Genomic DNA, 26,983 nt, shown 5'->3' with positions numbered 1-26,983 from the left:
AGAGTTCAAATGGCAGGTTCTTTTGGATGCATGTAGGGCACCAGGGCTTAACAATGGTGTCAACTATAAAGCTGTGCTGAAAAGAAAAGCCTATTATAATAAATGTAAATAGTTTATACATTTGTTAAAAATGAATGCATTATTTAGGATGTATTTTATACACACACACACACACACACACACATATATGTATATATTTTTATATTAAGTTTTAAGAAAACTGAGATCTGATTGGTTTGATGTGTACTGATGATGCTATAAAAATGGGACAGTTTTTTAATGGTTTGTTCTGATGAAGGCCTAATTTTTGGCTGAAAGTGCTAAACCAGTGGATTAAAGTCTTTTTCTGTGACACAGTGCTTCACCATTACTTGTGCTTTTCCTTTTAATTTAGATTCTTGTTTCCCTATAATGTGATCCCCCCCCTTAGTCTGCAGTTCTTTTTTTTTATTTAAAAATAAAAATTTTGATTTTGATTTATTGAAATGGAGTCCTGAAGTCATGTAAAATTTATCAATTAATATATCTAATTCTTTTAATGTCCATTTTGTATTAGATAATGTTAGTAATATGTCATCAGCAAATAGCATTACTTTAGAATTGTATTGTTCATAAACATCTATTCCTTTGATTTTTATATTGTTACAAATTGAATCTGCCAATACTTCAATAGCCAGAGCAAATAAAATCAGTGACCTGGGACATCCTTGTTTAGTGCCTTTTGTTATATGTATAGATTCAGAGATAAAATGACCTAACTTGACATACATTAAATTATTTGTATGTATATATTCTTTATTAGATGAGTAAAGGATGCAGAAAATTCAAATAGCATTTTGATTTTGAATAAATTGTCTCAATTTATGGAATCAAAGGCCTTCTCTATATCTAACCCAATTATGAGTATTTATTTATTTTCTTTACTAACATAATCTATAAAATAAGTTATGATTTTAATATTGCCATGTGTGTGTCTATGATATATAAATCCAGTTTGATCATTATTTATTGTTTTGGATAGTGGTATTTTCATTCTGTTAGGTAATATTGTCATAAATATCTTATAGTCATTATTTAGTAATCATATAGGTCTATATGAGGTACAGAGGTTTGGGGATTTGTTTTCCTTTAGGATTGGTGTGATTAAGGAATATCTCCAAGAGGGTGGTATTAAAGCTTGTGACTGAACTTCTAATAGAGTTTTATGGTGAGGGGATAGTATCTAGCATGATCTGATCTGTCACATTCCACATAATGCAATGTAGAGTGGGTGGGGATCCTGATAATCATTAATTGTAACTTGTATTCACATTCCTCTTCGGTGAAAACTTGCTGTTTATGTTTATTAATGTCTCATATGTTGGATTTTTCTGTTAGATATGTAGCAGTGTAAGAGTTCCCGTACCTGCTTGCACCCCACAAAATGTAATACTGACTTGAACTGAGCACAGACAAGAACATGGCTAGAGGTCGTAAATTGGAACTTACTTAATTACTTTATTATTACCATTACTCTGAACTGTTGATCCCAAGTACTTAAACTCATCCACCTTCACCAGCTCTACACCCTGCATCCTCACAATTCCTCTAACCTCTGTCTCATTCACACACACATATTCTGTCTTAGTCCTGCTGACCTTCATTCCTCTCCTCTCTAGAGCATATCTCCACCTCTCCAGGGTCTCCTCAACCTGGCCATTACTCTCACTACAGATCACAATGTCATCTGCAAACATCATAGTCCATGGGGCCTCCTGTCTGATCTCATCTGTCAACCTGTCCAGCACCATTGCAAATAAGAAAGGGCTCAGAGCTGATCCTTGATGTAATCCCACCTCCACCTTAAACGTATCTGTCACTCCCAATACAGACTTCACCACTGTCACACTACCCTCGTACATATCCTGTACCACTCTTACATACTTCTCTGCCACTCCTGACTTCCTCATACAATACCACAACTCCTCTCTAGGCACCCTATCATATGCTTTCTCCAAGTCCACAAAGACACAACGCAACTCCTTCTGACCTCCTCTATATTTCTCCATCAACACTCTCAGAGCAAACATTGCATCTGTAGTGCTCTTTCCCGGCAGGAAACCATACTGCTGATCACTAATCATCACCTCCCTTCTTAACCTAGCTTCCACTACTCTTTCCTATGACTTCAAGCTGTGACTGATCAGTTTTATCCCTCTGTAGTTACTACAGCTCTGCACATCACCCTTATTCTTAAAAATAGTTACAAAAACACTTTTTCTCCACTCCTCAAACATCCTCTGACTTTCCAAGATTTCATTAAACAATCTGGTACTAAAACTCCACTGCCATTTCTCCTAAGTACCTCCATGCTTCCACTGGTATGTCATCTGGACCAACAGACTTTCCATTCTTCATCCTCTTCCGTACTTCCTCCTTGCTAATCTGTTTCACTTCCTGATTTACTATACCCACATCATCTAACCTTCTCTCTCTCTCATTCTCCATTTATTAGCCCCTCAAAGTACTCTTTCCGTCTGCTCAACACACTCTCCTCGCATGTGAGTATGTTTCCCTCACTATCCTTTATCACACTTACCTGCTGCACATCTTTCCCAGCTTGGTCCCTCTGTGTAGCCAATTGGTACAGGTCCTTTTCTCCCTCTTTAGTGTCCAACCTTTCATACAACTCTCCGTATGCCTTATCCTTAGCCTTCACCACCTCTCTCTTTGCCATGCTCCTCATCTCCTTATACTCCTGTTTACTTTCTTCATCTCTCTGACAAGCCCACTTCTGTCTATGTGATAGTTTGTGGGTACTTTGTTTTTCCCAAAGGGGATGACTATACATTTTTTGGCATTTAGTTTAAGGCCATGACTCCGGCACCAGTTGTCCGTTTCAGTGAGGCCTTTCTGTAGGATGTATGTGTCAGCTGGTGTATCGACTATGGCACCTAGTTTGCAGTCATCTGCAAACTTTGTCAGCCACAACCCTCCCATGTTTGCTTTCACATCTGAGAAATAAATGCTGAACAAGAAGGTTCCCAGGACAGAGCCCTGTGGGACACCACTTGTGACTGGCTTTGAGTCTGACATGGCTCCAGCAATTTTGACTTTATGGGTTCTATCCTTTAGCCAGTTTGCAACCCATCTTGTGACATATCGATTTACATTTAAGCTGTTGAGCTTATCTATGATGCCTGAGTGGGGTATTGTGTCGAAAGCTTTAGCCAAGTCCAGGTAGGCTGTATGGACTGCTTTGCCCTCGTCAATGGCTCTAGTGACTGTTTCGAAAAAGTCAACCAGGTTCAAAAGGCAGGATCTGCCCTTTACAAAGCTGAACTGGGTGGGATCAAGTGTCTGTAGGTCCCCAATGTCTCTGTTTATGAGTTCCATAATGATTCTTTCCATAGCTTTACAGACCAGGCTGGTTAAGCTTATGGGGCGGTAGTTACCAGGGTCTGTAGAGGTGTCTCCTTTGTGGAGTGGGACCACTGTTGCTGTACGCCAGTGTTCAAGTACATATCCTGTAGTAAGGCTAAGGTTAAATAGCATTTTTATGTGCGGGTTTAGCTCCTCTTGGAGTTCACGTAGCACAAAACCCAGGATACCGTCAGGTCCCATTGATGCTGTGTTTTTAGCTTTGCTGAGGGCAGTTCTCACCTGGACATCTGAGATGACAGGGAGGTTACATTCAGCTGGGATAAGTATTTCCTCTTTTGGGGGTGAGGGAGGGGAGAAGTTTGCACTGAACCTGTCTGCCAGAATGTTGGCAATATCTGTGGGTTCAGTGTATTTTTTGTCATTGTGGACTAACTTTGAGCATATCTGAGGGTTTCTGCCCAGGTTTCTAACATAGCAGAAGAAGGCCTTGTGGTTATCTTTAGTGTCCATAGCGATTTTTCTCTCAAAGTTGGCCTTGGATGTTTTTATGAGAGAACGTAGCTTTCTACTAGTGCTGATCAGAGATGCCTTCTCTTTATGGGATTTTGCTCTGACGTGCAGTAGCTTCCTTCTTTTGTTATACAATTTGTTTATGGCTGGGGTCCACCAGACAGGACGCCTGCCCTTGGTGGAGAGGGTCTTGGTTTTATTTGGGATTGCATGATCCATGCATTCTTGGAGATGTCCGTAGAAAGCATTTGTGAAGGATTCAGCATTGTGGGATGTGGTTTCCACTGACCCAGTGGGCTTAAAGGATACCATTTCAGTCTTAAGAAGTGTAAAGTCGGCTTTTGAGAAGTTTTTCACTGTAGTCTTTTGTGTTGAGGGTGGAGGTGGGATATGTATATCCAGGGTGATTCGTTTGTGGTCAGATCTCACTAGTGAGGGGTATACTTCCGGTGTGGAGCACTTTGTCCCCATGTTTGTGATGATCAGGTCCAGTATATTATCTCCCCTCGTGGGAGAGGTGACTAGCTGTTCCATTGCATTTGAATTTATGAATTCCAGGAACCTTTGGTCTAGGGTGTTAGGGCTAGAATAATGCACCCAGTCTATGTTAGGGTAGTTGAAGTCTCCCAATATGATGGTGTTTGGTGAGACATTCATATCCTCCAATTCCTCAGGAAGGCTGAATGGGGTTCCTGAGATTGGGAGGGTGGTCTGTAACATGCTACCAGTTGTATAGCAGTTTTGCCTATGGTTAGTTGCACCTGGATGGTCTCTGATGCTTCATGTGTTGCCACTAACCTGGAGGTGTGGGTGTCCTTGATGAATATGGACACTCCCCCTCCTTTTTTGGTTTGGCCCGAGTTTTGGGGCCGAAAAGCATGATAAGAGGTAAAGCCTGGTAGCACTGGGGTGCTCTCAGGAGCCTTGAACCAGGTTTCAGTGACTGCACAGACATCGATCTTCTCCATACTGAGGAGTGCTTCGAGAGCCTGCATCTTGAGATTTAGACTTCTGGCGTTGAGCAGCATTACCCTTAATTTTTTTCCATTTTTGTTTTCTAAGCAGGTGGGTTTGTCTTTTGAGCCCTGCCTAAAAAAGGCACTATGGGGGTGGCAAGAGCCTTAGCCAATATCCGGAAGCCCAGTGGTGACAGATGCAAGCCGTCCCTTGTGAAGCAGCGTGGCTTGTCCAGCATGTCATCCCAAGCAGACAGACATTGGATCCCCCTAGAATGACACCAGTAATTGAGCCAATTATTAAAGCTGATCATCTTGTCTTTGTATTGTGGCATCATTCTTGGTGAGGGCAAGATGCTGCTCAGGGTCAGGGTCATACCAGCTTGGGCTACATAATCAGAGAGCTCCTCTATGTCTCTTTTCATGTAGTCCAGGGAGGTACGTCTCAGGTCATTCACGCCGGCATGGACAATGACGGAGTCATATTTGTACTTGCTTTGGAGTGACCTGAGTGCGTGTGTTATGTGGCAGATCCTAGCTCTCGAAAGGCAGCTCACCATTACCCTTCCCTTGTTCAGCCTGGTAAGCGGAACGTCAATGTGTCTGATTATAGAGTCACCTATTACTAGTGTATCAGGCATAGTGTTTGGCCTTAAGGGCTGTGATTGTTTGACACACTGATTTATTGAAGTATGTGTTGCATGTGTTATGTTTTGAGGTGGTGGATTTTTGGGTGTCTGCTTTGGGAGCCTCTGTTGTTTTGGTAAGTTTTTGTTAGGGCCTCCGAGTAGGTCTTCGTGTTATTATGTGTTTGGTTTGCAGTTGTGGTAGGTCTATGTGGGACTGGGTTTGCTGTGTGTGTGGTTACCTTCTCCTCCTGTCTGGTCTTGCCAGTCCTGAGTTGAGAGAGTTCAGCCTCCAGTTTGGCTATATAGTTGCATCTCTCACATGTATTTGTGTTTGTTGGGAGGAGGAGAGGGTTGTCTGTGTACATGAGACAATTGTAGCATTGTCTCAAGATTCCCAGATTAACCAGCTGAACTGGAGAGGATGCTAGTAATCTACCACTCGACATGCTAGAATATTATAAGGGAGTGCTGTGCCTTTAAGGGAAGTGGGTACTCACAGGGGTGGTAGGTGGATGTAGTGCTTTCTTTAGTTTGACAGTGCTTACTTAGAAGAGAGGTTTTGATAACAAGTGCTAGGCTTATAATAAAGCGAGTAGACTGATTATTATAAGAGTAGAGCTTTCTTAAGGGAAAATTTGAAGAACAGACTTGGCGGAGCCAGAAAAAGTTTAACCTTGTTTAACCGGCACTGCGCTATGCACACAATCGCGCAAAGCCGCGCAAACACGGATTTTAAACACAGAACTTCAAAAGAGCTAGAAATGGTCCAAAACAACCAATTACTACAAGCTCTTGTGCTGAGGTCACTCCTTCAGGGACAGATAGGCTGCTCAAGGCTCCCCACTTCCACTGGTGAGCAAAGAAACTTCCTTCTGTCCAAGTAACCCACTGAGTACGGAAAAAGTAATCAGAGACCTGGGGACCCAAGTCAATAGTGACCTCTCATTTGACACCCATGTTGCCAAAGTGGTTAGAAAGACTTTCTACCTTGCCCACCTTATCATGAAGGGATTTACATCCAGATCAAAGGAGGTCATTGTACCCCTGTACTCCTCCTTTATCAGGCCCATGATTGAGTACAATGCCCCATTTGGTATGTACCTCACCTGGCACTTGCAACAGCTGGAGAGACCCCAAAGGTACCTCACCAAGAAGATCAAGGGTCTCCAACATATGTCATATGCTGCCAGACTAAAGAAATTCCAGCTCTATTCAGTAGCATGCCGCCTACTCAGACGTGATCTGTGCCTGACGTACAAGGCCATGTCCAATCAGGAATTGATGGACATGCTCCACCTCAAAAAAATCCAAATCCATCAGAACCACGAGAGCTAGAGATTTAAACCTCAGCACAAATATGGATAGGACATGCTGGAGGGACAGATTCATAACTCAGAGGCTTCCCATACTCTGGAACGGAATCCCAGTTCATGTTAGGCAGAGCCCCTCACTGACTCTCTTCAAGAGAAATCTTGACGAGTGGATGGAAGATCGTAGGTTTACCCCGGGGGTCATCTCTGTGTCACTACTTGACAGAGGCACAGTAAACTAATTCTATTATGTAAGGGGGTCTTCACTGTGTCACTACTAGACAGAGGCACAGTATTCTAAATCTATTCTGTACACTTTTGTGCCATTACATGGGGTGGCGAAAGCCACATCACTATGGCTAGGCTTATAAATGCTCCAGGGCAGATAGCCTAGTACTAAAGTATGAAACCAGCCTCTTCCTTTGTATACTCTTCTGTACTTCCTCATTCCACCACCAGGTCACTTTGTCCTCCATTCTCTGTCCAGATGTCACACCAAGCACCTTTCTCCCTTACCATCTCTGCTGTAGTTACCCATCTGTTTGGTAACTCTTCACTGCCCCCCCAGTGCCTGTTTTATCTCTTCACCTCACAATCACCCTTTTATGGGTCTACTCTTCACGTTGTCGTAAGCTGACAATATCGAGTCTGATATTGTCGGCATGACAATATCGAAAGTAAAGAACATCATGCAAGTAAAGGGAAATCTCCATAAGGGGAGATTTCCATTTACCTCAATATAGTGCGGTCTCAGAGTTGGTATATTTAAGTAGGGGGGTGGGGGGTGTGCAGGGGTGCTTACCCCCCTTGCCTACGCCATTTAGTTTCTTTTTTTTTCTTTTTTTTTTATGTTATTCGATGTTTTACTTAATCGATCATTAAAGTTCGACCTTTATTGATTCGATTAAGTAAACTTTCGATAATGTGATATAGATGCCCTTTTTCAGCTTCCACCATTTGATCCTTGGCACTGCTCTCACACGTGTCCTCCTCTTCTTGATCACCAACATCATCCTACAGACCACCAATCTATGCTGCCTAACTACACTTTCCCCTGTCACCACTTTACAGTCTCCAGTCTCCTTCAGACTGGCCCTCCTACATAGGATATAATCCACCTGTGTGCATCTTCCTCCACTCTTGTACATCACCCTTTGCTCCTCCCTCTTCTTAAAATAAGTATTCACCACAACCATGTCCATCCTTTTCGCAAAATCCACTACCATCTGACCTTCTGCATTCCTCTCCTTAACACCATACCTGCCCATCACTTCCTCATCCCCTCTGTTCCGTTCATCAACATGCCCATTGAAATCCGCTCCAGTTACCAGTCTCTCACCACCACTTCATCCATCTCATTCCAAAATTTTTCTTTCTCATCCATCGCACACCCAACTTGCGGAGCGTATGCAGTAACAACATTCATCATTACACCATCAATTCCCAGCTTCACTCTTTTCACTTCCAAATCACTCTTGGCATAATGTTCCTTCAGGATAACCTCTACCCCATTTCTTCTCCCATTCACACCATGATAGAACAAATTGAACCCGCCTCCTGTACACCTGGCCTTACTCCCCTTCCATCTGGTCTCTTGCACACAGAATATATCAACCTTCCTTCTCTCCATCATATCAGCTAGCTCTCTCCATATACCAGTCATGCTGCCAACATTCAAAGTTCCTGCCCTCATTACTACACTCCTAACCTTCCTCTTCTCTTTCTGCTTTCAGGCATGCTGTCCCCTGCTTCTTCTCCTTCGGCCAACAGTAGCCCAATTTTTGCCAGGACCCTGTTGGCTAACAGTACTGGTGGTGGTCATTATTAACCCGGGCCTCGACTGATCCGGTATGGAAATCTGTATTTTTGTCCATATATGTTATTTGGCAGAAGTTTTACACCAGATTCCCTTCCTGATGTAACCCTCCCCATTTATCCAGGCTTGGGATCGGCACGAAGAAATGCACTGGCTTGTGCATCCCCACTCAAAGCTATGATACCTGCCATAATTGATATTAACTATGTCTAGACAGACTAGTAATGACATTTGTACTAAGAGCTTGCTACTATTACTTTACTGAAGAAGGCATTAGTCTCCATGACAGCATTTTTTTTCAAAACACTCTACAGTTACTGCTATTATATATGATGTTAATTTGTTACATTTGAGTCTGAACTCTGAGGAATGGCATCTTGTTGAATTAGTTAATTAATTACTTAAATTATTATAAGTAAAATCAATGAAAAATGAACAAGATAAGTGTTCACTGAGTTCAAGTAGGGGAATAGAAACTTCTATGTTTGTATTATATGTTGCTTTGTTTGGCTTAATATATTGTAAATAGTACCCCATCTTGCCCTACCTTTGTTTGTGAAGAATTACTGGACTCTTTGAACATTCTGAATAAATCATTACTGTTTCTCAGTTGTTTAAGAAACCCTCCTTTTTTTAAAATAAAAACAGATGACAAGTGATGTACCATATCAATTGATACTTTGAGAGATTTAGTTGTAAGAGTTATTTTTTTGGGACAGCTATCTTGGAGTCAGTTTTTTGTTTCTTCTTTCTAGCATCAGTCCAAGGATTTGTTTCTTTTATTCTTTTAAGAGCAGGGGCCATCCATTCCATTCCCTCTGGGGAAGACACTATGTTGTTGTTTTTGATGAATATAGTAGCTTCTTCTAAGTCATTAAGTAAAGGTTCTCATCTCATTGGCAAAAAATATTGTTATCTTGCCTGGAAAGGCCAGCTGTGCTTTAATGTTGTTTTGTTTTAACAGTTTTATTATTGGCCAGATTTTTTTCCTTTGTTCTAGTATTCTGGAAGAATAATCATTGTCAAACCTTATCAGGCTTTGATTGTATTTTAAGAGCCATTTTCTCCAAGCAGATTTTAATATTAGTTCCTTGTCCAGAAATGAAAGAAATTTTATAGCTATGGATCTAGGTGGAATATTTATTGAGTTCAAAGTAGGTTTCCTCAGTGCTCTATGTGCCCTTTCAATTCCAAATGAAAGTCCCTCTTTCTAGTTTAAAAATTCAGGAATCCAGGTTGTTAAGAATGAAATAATGTAATCTTCTTCAGTGTTTTCACCAGACCAAAGATCCTTATGTTGTTTCTCCTTTCCCTGTTTTCTAAGTCATCTATTTTGTTAAGCAGCCATGTATTCTGTTTAAGCAGAAATTCTTTCAGTAAATCCTATACATGTAAATACACATGTAGGCCAGTCTTAAACAAATTCCCACATTAAGCAGACTTTAAGTAAAATAAGGAATGGTGCACCTCTATTATATTTTTGAACACTCATAATCAAACCAGTGATTTCAACTATAGCTCGGATGTATATCTTCATTCAATTGTGCATACTTTGACTTAACCTGTCAAATATTTCAAACATTTAGAGCACATATTTTTACAATTGAGAAACATAAACATGTTTATAAGTCTTAAACAAAGCATAAAGAAAGGTTTACACATATTAAGAAAAAGAAAATGCAGTTTCACTTCCCAATTATTGTCTGATAACATTCCACATCTGGTTGGTATTAATAAAAATGTCATCCTTCTGACTTGCAAGCACCACTCAGTTAGTGCATTTCAGGCACCCCCCCCATACTTTCATCATTTATTTTCTTTGAGTTTGGAAAGCCATCCCACCTCCATATGAAGCCTCTAAATCATGATAATTTGGTCCACTACTGAATTTACAATAGCTACACATTGTTATTTACAAAAATTCATCAACTGCATCAATTATAATGTATAACAAGGCTCAAAGTTTATGTTTGCACATTGTTACACTGACTCCTCTTTATCTTGGCATCTGTCTACCAGGTGGAATTAGTAATTCTACTTCCTCCCTTTTCACATTCATTTGCAGTAACTGTTACATATACAACAGTCAGCTCAGTTTTGGAATTTCCACTTCCCATGTATTGTTTTCCTACTTGCTGTTTGATCAAGTTTAATAATCCCTGTTTATTTTTTGTCAAATCTAATAGTTTATCATATTATTACCTCTCAGCTCTTCTACTTACTAGTCTTCTGGTCATTGGCATTATTCCTTTACTGTTGCAAACTGCTTGCTACTACAGTTTAGATCACACAAGGAACACTACAGCACTCAGGTATTAAATAATAAAAGAGAAATTAAATGTTTTTTTTTCTTTTACTGTAGCAAATTACTTGCTATAGTTTAGACCACACAAGGAGTGCTATAGTACTTAGGTTTGACCACAAATGCAATGCTGGCATTTAAAAGCCAGTGTGCACTAAAAACTGATAGACATTAGCTGATCACCCCCCCCCCTAAACTTTTGCATCCAGAACAGTTACCCCCCTCACCCTTCCATAGCTACTGCACTGGTCTCAACACAACACATAAGTTTACCATATCTTTTTAATGCATGATCAAAGAGAAGCTCTCCCAAACTCTTCTTTATTACTAATCCCTTAAACCAGTGAAATGTTTCCACCTTGCATCATAAGATTTCATCTGTAATGAATACATTTTTCATTTGGACTGTATCATGATGCATATGTAACTCCAAAACTCCTAACTCATCCATTTCTCTTTCCACCGCCAGTATTTCCAATGTAAGTTTAGACATATCACCTTTCCATATAAAGTCTGTCGTTATATTTTAATTGATTTCAAAACTGGCCAGGAGTATCTACATTCACAGCAAGGGCAATACAAAAAAGCTTAATGCTTCTATTCTCTTGTGATGCTCCAGTCCTGCCAAGTATTAGCCTGTTCATCATCATGTGTTTAAGACACTTCCTTTAGGAACACTTTGTGTTGATTACTACTCCTGTTGTCTTAGTTTTGTTAATCTTGCACCCCAAAAAGTATTAAAACTTATCCTATTTCAAGAAAAGAGTATTTAAATCATGCATATTTCTTGTCAAATATATCAGTACATAATCCGCAGATTGAGATATATTTACTTTGTTACCCCCTCCCCCCATCTTGCATTTCCTTGTAATAGATTTCTATTTCTTGGTGGCAAATGGCTCTAAGTATAATACAAATAAAATTGGTGATAATGGACACTCTTGTCAGGTCTCCATGACAATTCCATAAAAGCAGAAGACCTCCATGTATCTGTATGTAAACCTTTAAGTCTGAATATATTGCCACAGTCAGTTATAAAATGTCCTTTGTAAACCCATACAGAAGCAAAACCCTTATTAGATAATACTGTTTCACTCTGTTAAATGCCTTCTCCAAATTCAGTTACTGTTACTATCTCATCATTCTGTTATGCAATATTTATTAGCCACTTTGTTTTCAGCATGTCATAGAATATTTTCCACTTCACCCTTTAGTTGCTCATTGATCATTTTCACTTAACAGTCTGCTGAAAATGTAACTTAGTGCCCCGTCAGGCAATCTCAGTAAAAAGGGTGGTAGTTAAATAAATATGAATACATTTAAAAGTGTTGACCTGTGCAACCACTTCCATTGATCATTGCAGGTCAAATACCACGCTCACCAAACACTCACTATGCTAAATGTTCTGTGACTGAAAAACAAATACAAGAGCTTTTGTTTTCTGCTCAGTGAATCTGTGTTAAAAAAGTCCCTGCAGTGTCTCCAGGTGAGATTCATGTGACTAGTGGTATAGTTACTGTTAGGAAAGGGTGGTGGGGTTGGTGAAGGGTTAAGCTAGAGTTGACAGAGTGGGGGGGGCTTTGTTTGCCCCTCTGCCCACCTTACTCATGTCTGCTAACCCTAACCATGCTCCTGCCCCTGCCCCAAGCCATCACTGCACAGTACCTTAAGAAAAATCCAGTCCCTAACAATACCAGTAATCCAGACAGTCAGACACAGAACACAAACATGCACTCATGCCCTACATTAAAACTATCTCCTAAGTAAAGTCTAAACTTAAAAAGGAAACACTCATACACACACTCACACACACTTTTACTCTATAAGTATCTCCTTACTGACAAACTGTCTCACGCTCTCAAACCAATTATTTCTTGCCTTTTTTTGACAACAGGAACATCTGAAGAAATGGATATTTGATAAACAGCAGTTAATATAGTCCATGAAATGAACAGTCTACTAAGTTAATTGGTATATTAAAGCCTTCTGGTAACACTGCCTCTGTTTAAAGCTAGTGTTATGGGGGAGAAGTTATTGTTTTCCTCTATGGATATTATTGTGTTTTTTTTCTTCTTCTTCTACTCAGTATTGTGGATAATCAAACTTATTTTGTTAATATTATGCATTTGACATTGACAGTTTGGTCAGTCACAATACACCCATAGATGTATGTGTGTGTCTGTGTGTGTGTGTGTGTGTGTGTGTGTATGTATGGGAAACATAAATGTGATTAAAGCTATGCTTGGTCGACAATTGTGCACCTATTTAAAAAGATATCTATCATCCTTTGTTAAGTAAATGTGTTTCACAATAACAGGTCGTTATGACCTGTTGGGATAAATGTTGTCGTCATGATTAAGTGGAGCATTATGTGCTGCCCTTTATGGTATATCATTGAATTATACAGTAGGCGTGATAATTATGGATCAGATTCCAAAGGAATTGCTCTCAGTGCAAGTCTGCCCTGATTCTGAAAGCTGTGCTATCCATGTGTGAATTACTTCAGTCTAAGACCAGTCTATAATCAGGATTACTGGGGGACCAGATTCCAAAACACTTGCTTTCAGCCTGCTGTTAGTGTAAATGGTCACTTACACTGAGAACAAGTGTTTTGGAATCTGGATCTATGTGAACCATGAGAAACCTGACTGACTAAATAGTGCTTCTTCTCTCTGGTAAAATAAAGCATCACCACTGGCAAGGATAGAATAATGAGTAGCAGTACTTCAGTCCAAAGGGAACTAGTCACAGCAGACCAACACTGTGAGTATGTTACAGACAATAAGACAGCTTGTAAACCCCCAAAAATATTTGTATTTATTTGTCTTTGTTGACCAGGACCTTCCGACTGCCAAAGCTCATATTCAGTGGAGGCCCTAGGAGAAAAGCTCCAGCAGAAACATTTAAGATACTCATAATAAAACAATTTTTGTAAGTTATACCGTATATAGATCTTAAAACATCTGGCTATAAAATGGTAATTATTTTTGTAGTGACACTATACAAAGAGAAAAGAGGTATTTCTTCCCTGCCGATTACATTAAATTCTGAATATAAAATATCTAGTATGCAAACAGTTTATGCGCAGCGCATGTGACAAGTTGGGTAATGAGGGTTACAGTATGGATGTTAGGAATAAATAAAATTGAAGTTAGGAGTGCAAAATATTAGGCGTTATAGGTATTAGTTAAAACTAGAAGAGGGAAAGAGTCATTGTATTGGGGATACAATGAATAGATTATATACTGACATAGAACTTGGTTTTAAGAGAGCGGTGGAGAGTATTTGGAAGAGATAGATAAAGTAGGAAGGTCAGAAAAAAAATGAAATGTGGAGATTAAGACAGGAAGGTAATTGAGGAGGACTGATATAAATGTTTGTTCTGTAGAAGGGGATAGTAGTTATAAAGGGATAGGGATAATTCCCTTTCTTTTTATAGATTGTTAATTACTATCCCCAGAAATAGACTGTTGCTAAGAAATTATTTTATATAGCCAGACTAATCACCAGTGATGTATCTACTAAACTGAATAAGTCATTTCTCCCCTGCTTCTCCCTTATCAGACTAATAATATAATATAATGCTGTGTTGGGTGTGCATGTGGCTAGGCATATGCCCCAGCTTGAGAGAGCACAAAATGTCCTGACCACCGTAAAGCTCTCTCAGTCTTTTCCATCTCCTACTAATTTTTGAGACGAGATCTCTTCCTTGCCTACAAAGCCACAGAAAATCCAGTGCTTGTAACCTCCTACACAGCCACCAGAAACAGCTTCTGAAAAGAACTAAACTACCACTGAAATGTAAATAGGATCTGTTGGCAGGATGGTTTTCTTTCACTGAGGACACCTCTTTTGTGGAACAGAATCACTTTAATGGTAAAGCAGAGTAGTTCTATAACACTTTTTAATTGTAACCTGGATGGCTGGATGAGCAGTGCTAAGCATACTCCTGGTCTGGCTCCCCCCAGTCCTTGTGGAAAGAGACCAGAACTAAGTCAAAGTCTGGTATTAATTTATGTCTTGGTAAGTAGGTGGGATCATTGGCTAAACTACAAGTGGTCCACTGGGTTAATATGAACCTGTGAAGCTATGCATAGATGCACTCATGTACATGCACACACACATACAGTTGTGTAGCATCATATGGTGTCAGTATCATAATGTTTTGAGTGAGTTTAGACAGGGATTTCTCTCTGATGGTTAAACATGTTGTAAATTAGCCAATAACAATGCCATACAGTTACTGGAAAAATTCTGTAGGGAGGCATCACTTCTTCATATTGGGCATACATATGCAGAGGTAAGTCTGCAACAGAATATTGTAATAATGTTTTTTGCAAACTTACTTCTTATCTCACTTTCTAAATTGATTGCATTTTGAAGCTTCTCTGAGCTGACTGATCTGCTGCCAAAAGAAAGTAAAGCTGAAAAGCTCTGTTTTCTGTTATTTTTGAAAGGAAACAACCATAAATCTATGAATCCATCACTCGCAAGGGATCACATGATTAATAAAGTACTTGGTGTTTTCATCCAAAGATCCAAGGAGGGGTATTCATTTCTTGGTGATCTTTTTTTCATCTGATTTTTTAACTACTGATACTGTTAGTCTAAGGTCTGTCTTTGTAAAATAAAGGAATCCAGGTCCAGAATTGTAAGGCATGAGCTAGTGAGACATTCAGACTCGGTACCAGATAAATTCCTATTATCAGTGTAAATATATCTATTTTTCTATATCTTTTGTTATCACTTAATTTGTGTATCATAAATGGCTTTTTGTATATGAAAATGTAAATGTCACTCTTCTGAAACTACAACATTGTACTATGTTAAATCTTGTGTTTGTAATATGTGGAACATTTCTCCCTCGGCCTCTGCTGAAAAAGGACTTGTGTCCAGTCGGACTTTCCCAGTAACCAAATAAATAAATAAAGTGGTCCAGTCATTCTTGGTCAGGATGCACTTTCCTACACAGATGATGATGATCTGTCTAATGTGATCTAAGAGAAATGTGTATCCTCTGTCCTCAAAATTTGTCACTGCGAAATGATGAAGGAAACAATTATACCTATGGTGGTGTCTTTCATCCTAATAGTGCAGATGGGCAGCAACTATTCTAGCATGGTCCCAGGAAGTAGAGTCACAAACACTTGTTGCTGAAGAAGCAAGTTGAATGGCCTTGAAGCTCATCTAAAAGAGCCGAAAATATTTTACCTGTCAGAAGGGTGAGGTTATATTTAGTGTATCCACTATACTCAGTTTTTTGTTAGTGAAGACTTCCTCAGCATCTAGCAAATTGACTAAGGATCTTTAATAGCAAATTGTATTTCAGTCTATTCCACACCTTCCCATAAGCTGCAGAAAACTGATGTGATTGAATGTCTACTCTGATGTAAGTGCCATTTCCCTATCTGTGATCCTTAGAGTCTTTCACTGCTGAAGAAAGTAAAGTACTTGGAGAGGTTATCAGGACTGGGTACTTTAGTGTTCAACTTGGGTGCAGAACTAAGAACCAAAAGCCCGCATTTGTCCTGTGTTCAGTGACAAGAGATTCTTACACAGTTGTAGAGGTACTTGGCTCTTGGTTTACCTTTTCTTAAGAATTAAATTACAAAAAGACGGATGAAATTGCAGTGTAAGCTTCTCATTCAGTATACTTTGAAATGTATTACTGAAGCAGTGAGAGAGAAAGAGAGATGCTTCATCTTTGCTTCCAGAACATTCTAAATGTGAAAAACTCTTGAGTGCTTCTTATATGTACATAGTCTTTTATTACACAAACTACAGAAACTGAATCAAGAAACTAGAGAACAATATCTTATTTTTTTTGTTCATTTTCCCAAGGAAATAGGACACTTTGTCTAGTGGTTGCCGTTCAAATTTAGATGTCTTCTTTAAGGATATGCCATAAAGAAGTTTAAGCTGTGAACTGTGGTCAGTCTACTCCTTTACAGACTGTGGCCTGGATAGTTCCTCTTTCTATTTAATGTTTCCTTACCTGATTTAAGGGCCTGTATAAGTCTTCTTTTGGCTAGAGAGGTTACTTTTGGTACTACTTGAAAATCTTCTTAGCAGTCTGACTTTGTAAAAGATACCTTCAAGAAAGGTAGAACAGATGCAGTGCACACTAAGCATATGCCTTGATAATATTTTTTTAAATGTGGAAACTTGGTCTTCCTCAGTCTTAAATCTCCTGTACTAATAGCTTTCCTTATTTATCTCAGTTTGTACTTAAGTACCCGTGTCTCTTGATGTGAAGTAGAAAGACTCCAAATTCTTATAATGATCTGTCAGCTAACTTTATCACAAGGAATGAAATAGAAACTGCTCTACCTGCCTTTATCTAAGCATTTATGTGTGTTGTCATAATGGAATGTACGTGCTGTGCACCTTGATAAACGATCTGTATACTAAATGTCCTTAAATGTCAAAAGAAGCTGTTTTGCGTTCACTGGGGAAGGAATTTCACATTAAAAAGCTGAAATATTTTAACATAAAACTAAAATTTTAACGTTTGCACATAACATGTTCTCATATGTAACAATACCATCACTAAACATTTTTTTTGCCATCACTATCATTAAGAAAATCTTTTTTGGGGTTTGTCAGTCGCCTTCTGTGCAGAGTCTTCATGTCCTTCCTGTGGTCGCGTGGGTTTCCTCTGGGTGCTCCGGTTTCCTCCCACATCCCAAAGACATGCTGTAGGTGGATTGGACACTCTAAATTGGCCCTAGGCGTGAGTGCGTGTGCCTTCTGTGGAAGGTTGGGTGCCGGGCTGTCAACTTGACACCGTAAAAAAACAATCATGAGCAGACAGGTGATTCACTGTGACAACCCCTAACTGGGAAAAGCTGAAAGAAGAAGAACTTTCACAGACACGAGGCCCGACTGTATTAGCAGTAACTTAGATTTTAGAATGAGCCACATTTAATAGAAGAGTCAAAAGCAGTGATAGAATAAAGTAGCTAATAACTTGTCCGTCAGAGAGACAGGAAGAATCAGACTGGTTTCTACTCATATGACAGATATCATGTAGCTTGACAAAGGTCATACTATGACTGCTAGGTTTCAATAAACATCACACTTTCCTGTGTTAAGTGTAGTGACCAACCACTTCTCAGACAAACCCAGTTTCCCACCTTTCCCAGTATGCCCTTACCTGGCTATTTCTGAAACCAGCTGATAATCTTCTGTCCTGTGTTATGTCATGAGAGATTCACTTTAGAACATTGAAAGCCCATAACATTGAAATTCAAAACACTGAGACCAAAATCTTGAAAATTCAAAACACTGAATCCCATAATACTTAAAATACATAGGAAATCAGTATGTACTATATTCCAGAACAAATACACAGAGAAACAAATAAAAAACAAACCATATTACACTTCTTCAACTATAAGCAGGGGGAAAGCCCCCCCTGAACCCCCGACACCCCTTACTACTTAAATATATCAACTCCGAGATCCCACTACACTACACTAAGCCATGTTATGTTGTAGTATAGCAAGTTAAGAAGGGACCATAACTGGGGTTACCTATAAAACTCCTGTAAGTATCGGAGAGATATATAGTAGTGTGTAATGTTTTAACAGTGAAGTAATGTTTCTAAGAGAAGGTTGAGAATAGTTATTTTTACAATTTAAACAGGCAGTCATGAAGCATGGAATGGTATGTTTGCTATTTTGTTCTGTGTAGTGCGATCTCACAGTTGATATATTTAAGTAGCAGGGGGTGTGGGGAGTGCAGGGGTGCTTGCCCCCCTGCTTATAGTCGGAGAAAATATAATATGGTTTGTTTTTTATTTGTTTCTGTATGTAGTTGTACTGGCATATATTAAATGTTGGTTTCCTATGTATTTTCAATGTTATGGGATTCAGTGTTTTGAGTTTTCAGTGTTTTGAATTTTCAAGATTTTGGTCTCAGTGTTTTGAATTTCAGTATTATGGGCTTTCAGTGTTCTAAAGTGAATTCATCAGGAGGCCTTGCCAATCCCAGAACACATTTTTGTCAGCCAGTAAAGTGCAATGGGAGTGCTGGCAGTTTGGGATGGACCCTGGGAATTATGGCCTGCAAGATGCATGGTGAATGGATGATAACTGGAAAGATACACAAAACAAATTCCTTTGTGTGGCTGTCAGGAATGCTTTACTGTATAATCTACTTATTTAGTTGCATCATTCCTTATTTTTCAGATCACTGTTACAACTAGCAGTCTACCTGGCATTCCCAAATCACCAATGGCTGGCATCCAGCTATGCATTGTAGAAGATCTTAGAGCCTGCACTGGGAAGTTGAAAGATCTGGAGACTGCAGCTACTCCTTCTCAGTCACAGGTACAAAGAGCCTTATTCAGTGTAATTGTTTGGTACTTGAATAGACATTTAGTAAATGTGAATGGTTAAGTTATGACCTAAGACTGATGAACTAGACCTGTAAATTAACAGCTCACCTTGCTGAACATCATAACATCTGTTAGAGAAAAAAAGTACAAAATGAAAGTAGCGTTAATGTTGTGTGTCTTTCTCTCCCTCCCCCACTCTCTCCTCTTTCTCATATTGTCTATTTATTTTTATGATGAAAGTAGCATTAATGTTGTGTGTCTTTCTCTCCCTCCCCCACTCTCTCCTCTTTCTGATATTGTATATTTATTTTTATGATGAAAGTAGCGTTAATGTCGTGTGTCTTTCTCTCCCTCCCCCACTCTCTCCTCTTTCTGATATTGTATATTTATTTTTATGATGAAAGTAGCGTTAATGTTGTGTGTCTTTCTCTCCCTCCCCCACTCTCTCCTCTTTCTGATATTGTATATTTATTTTTATGATGAAAGTAGCATTAATGTTGTGTGTCTTTCTCTCCCTCCCCCACTCTCTCCTCTTTCTGATATTGTATATTTATTTTTATGATGAAAGTAGCGTTAATGTTGTGTGTCTTTCTCTCCCTCCCCCACTCTCTCCTCTTTCTGATATTGTATATTTATTTTTATGATGAAAGTAGTGTTAATGTTGTGTTTCTTTCTCTCCCTCCCCCACTTTCTCCTCTTTCTCATATTGTATATTTATTTTTATGATGAAAGTAGCGTTAATGTTGTGTGTCTTTCTCTCCCTCCCCCACTCTCTCCTCTTTCTCATATTGTATATTTATTTTTATGCGCATGTGTATACACCACTCAGTGATGTATCAGAATGAGGTAAATAATACTGTAAATGTGTTTTATAAATTGTGAACATTTTTGCAAATTCTCTGATTGTAAGCATTGTTGTATATTACATTTTTGTAAATGCTGGGTATTGATCAGTTTTCACAGAGAGTGCTCTTGGCAAGCAATCATCCTATATACTGGGGATACAGAAAGGAGGGCTAATAGGAGAACTTGGCCTCTCCATTTATGGGGAGTTTCTGCTTGGGCCAGTGGCTCTGAGGAGTGATTTGTAGTAAAGAAGATATAAGCTGGGAGAAGCTGAAGTACCCTGAAGATTTTATTCTAAGAATAAAGCTTTGTGAATTCACCTTGGGACTGCAGCAGAACTAATATGAGAGAATGTAAAATGTTTTTTGTTCTTTTCCTTGGACCAAAGAATAATCTACATGTATATTTATAATTCACTCTTTAATAAAGCCACATTATTTTATAGACTTATAACTAGTTATTTCTGTGATTTTATTTGGCAAAGCTAATATATGCATGTGTGGAAAACACTTCAAGTTGACATTGTTTAAAGTTAACATCTGTTTTGTCAACACATTTTTTTTCTGAACACCTTTATTGAATTATCACCTGTGACTTAGGCAAATTTGCATTCATATAAAAGTAATCACACTATAATTAACATAAACATTTTACTTCACATATATTGCTGTACATCGTATAACCTAAGCAACATTACATAAATTATTCAATTGATAAACAAAACAGATGGCTGGCAGGTGTGTGAGATCACACAGTCCCCGGGTTAAGGAATATGGTCTTTCTCCAGTATTGTGTGATATCAGACTTGGTATATGTAATTAGCATTTGGGGGTTTATATGTTAGGTCCAGCCCCCCACACATACACATACACATACACACAGGGGGTGCAGGGAGGCATCCCTCCTGCAAAGGCACTGTATTATTGTTGTGTGCAGGTTGTATCCTGGAGTATGCACAACGATGTGTCAACATTTTTGTTTTAAATTTTTTGGTGGGGACATATCCTTAAAAGTCAAAAGAAGTGAATTTATGTTTTGAAATTCGACAAAAATTGTATGTATGCCCTTTAAGTACATTCTTCAGTTTAAGTAAATGTTAACATGATTAGATTGCTAGTTCAAAATAAAAAAAAAATAGTTTGATATCAACCAGGATATTATAGCTGGTTATTATGTATAATTTAGTTCTCTGGTGAGTGGTCTTGTTATAAATAATGAAAATAAGAACATTCATTTGAAGATTTTAACAACATAGTTGATAAAAAATGTTTAATAACAATTTTTGACAACTTTTTTAGAAAATGAGATGATGAAGGATTTGTATTTAATTATTTTTAAATAAGTAAGAAAATTTAATAAGATAAGAAGTTGTTATGTTATAACAATAGGTATTTATTAAGAAGGGGGATATTTTTAACAGAAAATTTTTGACGAAAAGTTATATATTTTATTATTATATGTTACAATTATGAAATTAGAGTTAATTTAATATATGAAACAAGTTCCTAATTATGAAATTTGTAAAAAATTGTTAGCAACACATTTTATGTGCATATATTTAATTTATATACTATGAGAACATACATATTACATTTTTGTGTATATTGACCTTAACATATTATACCAAGAAAATAGAAAATTGTGTAATTAATTTAATTTATTTTAATTCAATTTAAGCATTAACAAGTTATGAAAGAAAAAAAGAATAGAAAATGAACTTCTGAACGGAATTTTGTAAAGTATTCAGAAAAATACGTATTTGATGGTTCATGTTTACAGATACTTCCTGCTTTTTGGTGTCATGACCATATAAGGAAGTAAAGCAGTCATGGAACATAAGCATTACAATTGTTTTAATTAATAGATTTGATTGATTATTAACAACAATTATGTAGTAAATTGTTTTAACTCAACCATATAAAAAGGAGAGGAACTGTGAACTAATTATTCTGATGAAGTCTGCCTGCAGCAGACGATAGCTAATTCTTGAATTTTATTCTTGGTTTATTAAAGAAGACTGTGGTCAGCACCTGCGGAGTTTATTTTTATGGTCTGTTGGATTGCTATAGAATTTTTGAGTGACAAATGGGAATCGATGCCAGAAGCACTAGAGTGGAGAAGTTGGTTATTTGGTGACTGGTCATTTGAGTGAAATGCTGATAGAAGGAAGCCTACCTTACTAAAACAGTCCTGTGGAGTAATGTTGGACCTAAGAGAGTCTGTAACTGGAAGTGCAGAGCAAAGTGGGGCCTGACTGCCAAGTCATGGTGGAACAGTTCTGTGGAATGAAGCATGACCTGGGTGAGGTATGCAGCTGCAAGGGTGGAGTGAAGTGAGGTCTAGACAAGGCCTACAATATTGGACTTTTTTTTTGTGGTGGGAAACCATTTGGGGCTATTGCTGGAATAATACTGTAGTGTGAAGTTGAACCTGGGTGAGGTCTAAATCTAGAAATGTGAAGTGAATTCAGGCCTAGGGTGAGGACCACAACACTGAACTGTTATTTTTGAGACAAACTAGTAGTGGCTGTACAGACAGAGCAGTGTTAGTACACATTGCTGTTTATTTTTGCCGAAAAAAAGGAAAGAGGTAATATGTGTTGGACTTTTGTTAAATGTACCTGGTGTTTTTATACAAGTCCAGTATCCTATGTTTTGCAAGACAAAAGTATATATACATATGTGTGTGTGTATATATATTATATTTGGGTATATTTACTGCAGTGGTAGCGTTGTTGCCTCACAGCAAGAGGTTCTCCCATTCGATTCTCAGCTTGGGTTGGGAGTGCCTTCTGTGTGGAGTCTGCATGTCCTCCCCGCGGTCGAGTGGGCGTTCAAAAGACATGCGTTGAATGGGCGTGCCTTCGTTGAAGGTTGGGCATCGGGCTGGCAACTCAACACCATAAAAAAAAAAAAAAACAACTGCCAATCATTAGCGGACCAGAATTCCGCTGTGGCGACCCCTAACCGGGAAAAGCCGAAAGACAAACAACAACAATGAACTGCACAAACATAGAAAACAGAAGTGCTGATGTGTCACTGTGCATGCACTGAACAGTAACCTCAGTGCATGCAAAATTAAACAAAAAAAAAAGAGAAAAACATTTTTTGCAGGGGAGCAAGCTCTCCTTCACCCCTGATAATTATATCTATATCTATCTATTTGTCTATATAGATGTATATTTATATAGAAATAACACCAGATAACATGAAAGAAGCAGATAGAGTGCATGGTATTCACATAAAATACACAACTAAAAAGACCAGCAGTCTGTTCTTATATTGGTATTCACATAAAAAGACCAGCACTCTGTTCTTATATATATATATATATATATATATATATATATATATATATATATATATATATATATACATACACACATACATATATATATATATATATATATATATATATATATATATATACACACACACACACATACACACACACACACACACACACACACACACACACACACACACACACACATACATATTAACTTCAGAAATGGACATCGGGGGAAAAGAGCATATTCCTCATTCCCAGGCATTGTCTCATCACACACACCTGTCAGCCATATGCTTAGTCAACCAAATTCTATTAACAAAACAGATGTTAACCAAAACAATGTTCAGTACAAGTATTGACTCTCATATGTGTGTGTGTGTGTGTGTGTGTGTGTGTGTGTGTGTGTGTGTGTGTGTGTGTGTAGCTGCTTTGATGGGCATCCTTCAGCTTAATTACTAGAGAACATTTGCTTTTACCTCCTTCTTGAATTTATAATGTGTTATTCTCCCCATATGTCATTAATGCCAAGAAAGTAGTAAATAAGGACATTTTATATTACTGTTGTATGAGGTACTCACCACAGTAGTAATTGATTAATGATGTAACTGTTTTCGTGGTGACCCTATTTATTTATTTAATTATTTTTTGGCCAGGGTAGACCACTGATCCACACAAACCATTTCCATGCCTACCCTTTGGATGCACCTTGCGAAGTTCATCTGCGAACTATGCCCATTATACCTCATTTCTGAGGCAGGGGCATGCAATGGAGGGGACTCTTGGTCCTGAAGTGCTTGTAGATCTTGGTTGCTGTTATGCCTCAGATACACAACAAATATTCCCCCATTTAATGTTGTATTATTAATTTATTGAAGTGCCACTTTTCTGTACTGCGTGTAGAGGCCACTTCCTCGTGTTCTTACTTGAACTTTTAAGGGCAAAGGTAATTTGTCTATACCCATAAGTTGAATGTCATGCTATAAAATAAACACAGGTGTGATTTTCTGTCTTACTACTGAAAATATGCATATTTATACTGAAAGGTCTATGGCAACATATATGCAGCTCTAAATGTGTTGTGGCTTGATATATGTGATGGGAGAGCAGTCTTTTTTCCAATGGGGAAATATCTGAAAGGCAGCAAAGGCAAAACTAAGTCCTGCAGTCAAACTTTTCTACTACTGTGGTGATTACCTTACAGAAACTGTACTTCAACATGTTAGTTTATCAGAGTAGTTAAATTCTCACCTAAACATTAAACAATGTAGAATAAATTATAACTGTGAACTTATGTTGTGGGAGTGTAATGAGCTGGCATACTTTGAAAATTCCCTAACAGTAATCTGTCAGAAATATTGGGTGAGCAAATTGGTGTAACTAAGAAAATGATTTTTTTGAGCTGCGATACAAGATCTAAATTTCCTAGACATACTGAAGCTTTGTTAAAATTAAATCTGGTGGCTGCCAAAAGTCATTTACTAGAAAATGGACATCAAAGTTTAAACCAGCTGTATCTGAGGTATTAAATATTGTAACAGAGATAAAAGAACTGGAGGTGGGATCTTTAGAAAAGGCTAGAAGCAAATTACATAGAAAAATGGAAACTGTGAAAAATGTTTTGGAGGAGGAGTGAGGTTTAAAGGGAAGGAAGACATTGAGCAATTTAGGTAATGTTGGATTGATGATAGTTATACAGAATAATTCATGTGATGTATAATATTTATAGCAAGGAACATGTTAATATGGTTTGTTTTCTTTTATATAATATGTGCTTGCCTATGTCTTAAGTGATAATTCAGTAAATGTGTTAAAAAAATGTAAAATAAATTATAATGGTTTCAGTGTGATTGAAGTCAGATATGTATTACATATATAATTAGAAGTACCAGGTTTCAAGATTGAGCTCACTATGCAGAAGAGATAGTTCAGCGGCCACTTTATTTAGGGAGTTTCACCATGAGACATTTGTGAGTTCTTCATCTGGTCTTTCATCCATATATTTGCTAGGCATTGCAGATCTGACTGTCAGTCGTAGATAAGAGGAATGTGAGCTCAGTCTTCTGCCTTTCTGTATTTAGAAAGTTAACTGATATGTAAATAATTGAGCATACTGTACATCATACTCTGATAGACTGAAAGTTATTTTTTTTTTTTTTCAAGGTGGACAGCGAATTACGCTTTAAACATGAAGAACATCTACAGGACATTCTGTATGGAATTCACAGTTGTCTTAATGGTATGGAGGAGATGCTGGTCAGCAGCAGTGTACTGTCCACTGAAGAAGCTTTGATGCAGGTGTCCCACTACGAGGTAAAGACAACGGCAATTCAGTGCATACATCCTTGTTTTTCCATTTCAATATGTTTGCTTATTAAGTGAGCAAAACATGTTAGATTCTACATAAGGCAGCATCACCAGTGTATTCTTCCACTTGTGACAGCAGAGGTGAAGATAGTAACAATAATTTGCAAAGTACATTTGAAGCATTTCTTGTTAGTATGAAACTCCTTTAGCAGCTAAGATAGAGTTCCTTAGAGAAAATCCCTATTAATGTGAGCATATCTGTGATAGTTCTTTGAACAGTAAGCCTTACACATGAGCATAAGTGTGTGTGTAGAAGACTCTTCCATATCTGGTAGGTTTAGGGTATGGACAAAAGTCTAATAGGCCTTGGTAACTGTTTATATAGTAGTGTACACCTGGGTGTTGTCAAATAGTGAATTCTTTATATGCAGAAACATTGCAAACTTAGTTTTCATAGTTTTATGAAGCTTTTGTAATATTCTTTCGTCTGTAATATTCTTTTGTCCATTTCTTGCAGTTTATAAAAATGTTGATTATATTCGTAAAGATGTCGTTCAGAATTTCTTCATCTGGATTGCTTGTAGAAAGATGAGGGCAAGACCTGACTTTTACTTTTAGTAGTTTTACTTTTCAGGGCCTAAACCATGTAAGACGGATGATAACTATAAAATCCAGTGGTGTGAACTTTGGTTCTAGATGATTGTTGCAGGTGAAGTTATAACCCAACCCCATGTGCAAAAATGGGAAAAGAGGTTGAAGATGGAGAGGTGGATAATGAAAAAAACTGCTGACATTGAAATGAAGGAAGTCCTAGGCCACACCATTTAAAACAAATTATAACTAAATAATCTTGTGAGAAGGAAGTCTCATCTGTCTGTTCCATTGTTCCTTGAGGTACACTAGGTGAATGAGACTGAACAAGACTCTTTGTGTGTGTGTGTGTGTGTGTGTGTGTGTGTGTGTGTGTGTGTGTGTGTGTGTGTGTGTGTGTGTGTGTGTGTGTGTGTGTCCATGAACATGCACCTAGATGTCTTGTTGCTATGTGTGGATTTTCAGGTCTCAAACTGGATGGTTTCCCGATCACTGAATATTAACCTGAACATTCACATATTGTTGTGCCCCCCTATGTATTTAATTTTCCAGGTAGACAACATGTCCTCACAAAGTGGACTGGACTTCTAGAGTTGAGCTTTTTTTACACTTTATTTATTTAGTTTTGTTGACCTGAGTAGTCCCACTACGTCTATGCCTATTTTCAAGAGAGATCGAATGTAGAATTAATACTGATTAGGGGTAATTTGAAAAGGACACTGGG

General features: G+C 38.2%; 1 protein-coding gene across 1 annotated transcript in view; it reads left to right on the top strand.

The window, feature by feature from the left end:
- Nucleotides 1–26,983, top strand: part of SYNE2 (spectrin repeat containing nuclear envelope protein 2) — a 3,814,665-nt gene that overhangs the window by 2,722,325 nt on the left and 1,065,357 nt on the right. The window contains exons 90-91 of the mRNA XM_044073561.1: nt 19,079–19,219; nt 25,525–25,674. Coding sequence (XP_043929496.1) covers nt 19,079–19,219; nt 25,525–25,674 — 291 coding nt within the window. The remainder of the gene's footprint in view (nt 1–19,078; nt 19,220–25,524; nt 25,675–26,983) is intronic.

The sequence above is a fragment of the Protopterus annectens genome, chromosome 6.part0 (genome assembly GCF_019279795.1).
Source record: "Protopterus annectens isolate FY-2018-M chromosome 6.part0, PAN1.0, whole genome shotgun sequence".
Taxonomy (NCBI): Eukaryota; Metazoa; Chordata; order Ceratodontiformes; family Protopteridae; genus Protopterus; species Protopterus annectens.
This window is presented reverse-complemented; position numbering and strand designations above follow the sequence as displayed.